Consider the following 4252-nt stretch of genomic DNA (forward strand, 5'->3'; position numbering starts at 1 on the left):
ATTATTAGACACTTATTATTCGAGTGCAAATTCTCTCGAGCAGTTTGGGCCATAGTTCAGATAGCTTCTAATTTATACCCACCACGTAGTGCACGGAATATGTTCGGCAACTGGTTGCAGGGTATTGATAAACAATTTTCTGCACATATTCTCGTGGGAGCGGCGGCCTTATGCTGGGCACTGTGGCTTACCAGGAATGATGTGATCTTCAATAACAAATGTGTTTCATCTTTTATGCAGGTTATTCATGTTTATACACGATGGCTCCGTATTTGGTCTATTCTATAAAGGCCGGAGGATAGGGACCTTTTTATGATGACATCTACACGACTGGAGCGTTCGGCTAGAGCGGTTTTCTACCCCTATGGATGGCGGTGTGATCTACGGATAGAACCTACCGCACCTTAGCGTCGACATGATTTATTTGCTTCGCTTTGTACCAAATTATTTTTATTATTCTTAGGGCACTCTTGACTTTTTGGCTGTGTGCATTTAGCTATGTAAAGGCCGGGCTTTCTTTCAATGCGATTGTATCACTTCGATATATCTATTCAACGAAAAGTCCTTTATCGAAAAAAAAAAGAAAAGTGAGTATCGACTACATTCAGCAAGTTGAATAATTAGCAACGTTGCTTCTCAGTGAGAAGGAAAAGGGAAAAGACATGACCTGAATAAGCGCGGTGTTCTACAACTTACAGTAAGGGAAATAAACTGTCGAGCGTTTTATTAATACGGTACAAGCAAAGCGAGCGTGGGTCACCTAAGCACAAACTAGCGAAGCTACTCGAGGCTGGAGTCCACGCGGTCGACGGAGCGCGCGAAGGCCAGGATGTCCGACGAGCCGTCCGCGGCCGCCTTCCCGCCGTCCGCCGGCTTGGAGGCGATGGACTCCCGGACCAGCCTCGCCACCGTGGGGCTCAGCGAAGAAGCCTCCTCCTCGTCGGGAGGAGGCTGCTGCTTCGGGTGCTCGTCGTGATGCGGCGCGCTCGCCGGCATTTTGTCCGCGTGACGCTGCTCCATGGGATGGGAGATCGGGCGTTGGCTGTGGACGTGGAGGCGGATAGTGTGCTGCCCGCAGTCGCAAGGTGAAAGTGGTGTGAATCGAGTATTTCGTGGGACACGCTATGCTTGCTTAAGTATACGAGCGACTGGCTCGTCTAGATTGTTCTGGGCAACACGTGTGCTTCTTTCCAACTGCTGCGGTGACGCGTGTGAGCCTAAGAGGTCTTGGGCCTTATTTTTCAGTTCTTTTTTAAGAAGGGGTGGGTATCCAAAGGGAACGGAGCTGGGCATCTTAGATAGGTACCAAGACTTTTAAAGATATCATAGTACCCCATCCGTTTCTTTTTAATCTACATATAGGATCTGATCAAAATCAAACTTTATAAATTTTGATCGATTTTGTAGAAAAAATATCAACATCTACAATACTAAATTTATAGGGTATGAAAATTAATTTCATGATGCATCTAACAATATTGATTTCATATTGTGAATCTCGATACTTTTTTTATAAACTTAGTTAAAGTTAATAAGGTTTGACTTTGACCAAATCTTATATGCAGACTAAAAAGAAAAGGAGGAAGTATCACCTTTAATATAGAGATTCCTCAAAAAAACCTTTAAAATGATTCATAAATTTTTATAACTCCATACTTTATTTTTTTCACAAAATATGCATATTTAATTGTTTTTAAGTTGCTTACCACATGGGCCATGTGGTACAAGATATGCATCTACAATTGTGAAAAATCATACACTCAAATTCAACATGCACATGGAGAGAGAGAAAAACACAAATAAAAGACAAGTCCAACCTAAATAGTGCCAGTAGACCTCATTTCGTGCGGCGGCCTCGAGAGTGGCCAATGACCTGGGACCTCCATTGTCTTGGTATTTCGGTGTCTTTGGCACCACATGAATGAGGTGGATTTCGACAACATGCCGGTTTCCGCTCAGTCGGTCCTTTAGGCTCATTGGGCAGGAGTTTGTGTTTTGGTGACCTGCTGTTTTGATTAGGGTTAGATCCCTTCCCATGTGGGTCGTTAGAGACTAGAGAGCCGCGAGTACTCACCTTAGACGCAGGGCCGGCGTGCGTTTGTGTGTGTTGACATGGTTAGCCTTTAATGTATGGCGTTATAATGTTTTTCAGCCGCTTGAACTCTTCCTCTATATGAGCGTAGCGTCCACAAAGGCAAAATATAGGGTTTACTCCTCTGCACGAGCCATCCCCGCCATAGCCATCTCAAGTGATGATCAAGCGGGGATGCGCTGCCCTGCGCCCAAGCAAGACAGGTGAAGCTGGAGCCACCAACGAGCAAGGGAAAAGGCCCAGGATCGCCGCGTCGCCCTCAAGCGATCGGAGAAAGTTAGATTTACCGCGAAATCTGGACGGCATGTCTCTCTAGACAAGGTTACCCGAGTCGCCGACAATGGAGAAGATGGAACCACAGCCTCTTGGCACAAAAGTAGTGTGCTTTCCTGAACCTTGATCCAGACTCGCCACCACGGAAGAGCCCCCAAGCTCATTCACCTCGCGTGTGCCGGAACTGCAAGACCCGCCTCGAGCTCCCACAAGAGATCATCAAGGCATGCCTCACTTTTTTTTAAATAAAACATCCTCTTTATTTATTAGTAATAGTGGTTACATCGTCTATAAAAAAATTTACAATATCGTTCATAGGTTCCTCAAACCAATCCTTTGTTTCAAAAAATTTAGCTACTCTAGCAATTTCATGAGCTACTTTATTTGTCTTCCTATTACAATGTTCAAATCTAACTAACGGAAAATCACAAGCCATAAAATAACAATCATCAAACACAGCTGCCGCCGCTCCCACTGTATGTCCTCCATTCTTCATCGTGTCAATTACTTCCATATTATCGGAGTTAACAACAAGTCGGTTGCTTCCCGCCTTTTGTGCAAATCAAGGCCTGCCTCATAGTTGCTCTCCTCTACCAAGTCTCATAACCGGTTGTGCCCGCACCGGGAAGGAGCAGAGGACGCCGGACGGGATGAAGGAAGGGAAGCAGCGGAATCTGGTGGAGGTGAGGGGCAAGAGGGAGAGTTGCCAAGCAAGTCGCCTACAGGGGAAGAGAGCGACACAGCAAAGCCATCGCCTCCGAGGATGAAACCTTCATCTAGCCCTTTGTGGTTAGATCTGACAATGGTTGTGGCCCGCCTTCCCTTCCAGGAGGTGTCTTTTTTGGAGAATCTTATCGCAGTCTATGTGTTATCAAGGATAGTGTCGGATGCAGTTGCTTGTTACCATTCAACATGACATTTCAATGTCATGCCCCCTTGTTTTTCTTTTAATAATGCATTTCTGTGCATCCTTGATGTCTCAACTTATTCTTGACTTTGTTGTTGTATAAACTGTTTAATTGACTTCCGCACATTCCCCTTTATCCAAAAAAAAAACAATGGCATGGGTTCAATTATTTTGTTGGATGCACATATTTTTCATTCTTCAATACAAATGCGCACTTTTTATATACATAAAAAAGACTAGCACTCTTTCTTTTTAAAGTAACCATGAAATATGTATCTAACATCCGGGGAGCACATTGGAATACAATATGCACATACACACCTACGTGGTCTGCACACACGAAAACAGATGATGAGGTTATATGCCACCGGATTATTATTTTTCCATAGCAAAGAAAATGTGCATCTTTGTATGAAAATGTAGACACATGTTACTTCAAACATTGAGCCATTCATAGAAACGTCTTGCACGTTAAATATCGAACTTCAGAGTTCACACTAAATTAGATACCGCTGAGTCTACCAGAATACTGAAACATTGTTCTGATCTGCTGGTAAAAGAGTTGCACGCAAAAGCTTAATACGGGCACTCTACCAGAGGTTATAAACGGTACCAAATAGATATACATAACACATACTCCCTTCGTTCCAAATCACTCGTCGCAGAAATGGATGTATCTAGTATTAAAATACATCTAAATACATTCATACCTGCGACAACTAATTTGGAACGGAGGGAGTAACTCCTAATATTGTTCTGCGATGCGTTTCATAGACAATTCCAGTCTTCAGTTCTTCACCATGAGTTAGTTAATCCTTCAGACTGGTTCTACCTAGCCACTGCGCAATGTGAACAAAGATATTGTGAAGATTGAGTGGACAAGATAAAATCTGTTAGAAATGTATTGCATATGCACTGCTGTAAGGACAACAACATTAAAACACTTATAACTGAACCGTTGTAATTATATTTTTTTCCCT

General features: G+C 43.4%; 1 protein-coding gene across 1 annotated transcript; it reads right to left on the minus strand.

Moving 5' to 3' along the window:
• Positions 1–647: 647 nt before the first annotated feature.
• LOC125531114 lies at positions 648–1099 on the minus strand. The gene has a single exon (XM_048695519.1). The coding sequence runs from the start codon at positions 1018–1020 to the stop codon at positions 781–783; it is 240 nt and encodes a 79-aa protein (XP_048551476.1). The 5' UTR covers positions 1021–1099; the 3' UTR covers positions 648–780.
• Between the last annotated feature and the right edge of the window lie 3153 nt (positions 1100–4252).

This window comes from Triticum urartu, unplaced genomic scaffold (genome assembly GCF_003073215.2).
Source record: "Triticum urartu cultivar G1812 unplaced genomic scaffold, Tu2.1 TuUngrouped_contig_6813, whole genome shotgun sequence".
NCBI classification, from domain to species: Eukaryota; Viridiplantae; Streptophyta; class Magnoliopsida; order Poales; family Poaceae; genus Triticum; species Triticum urartu.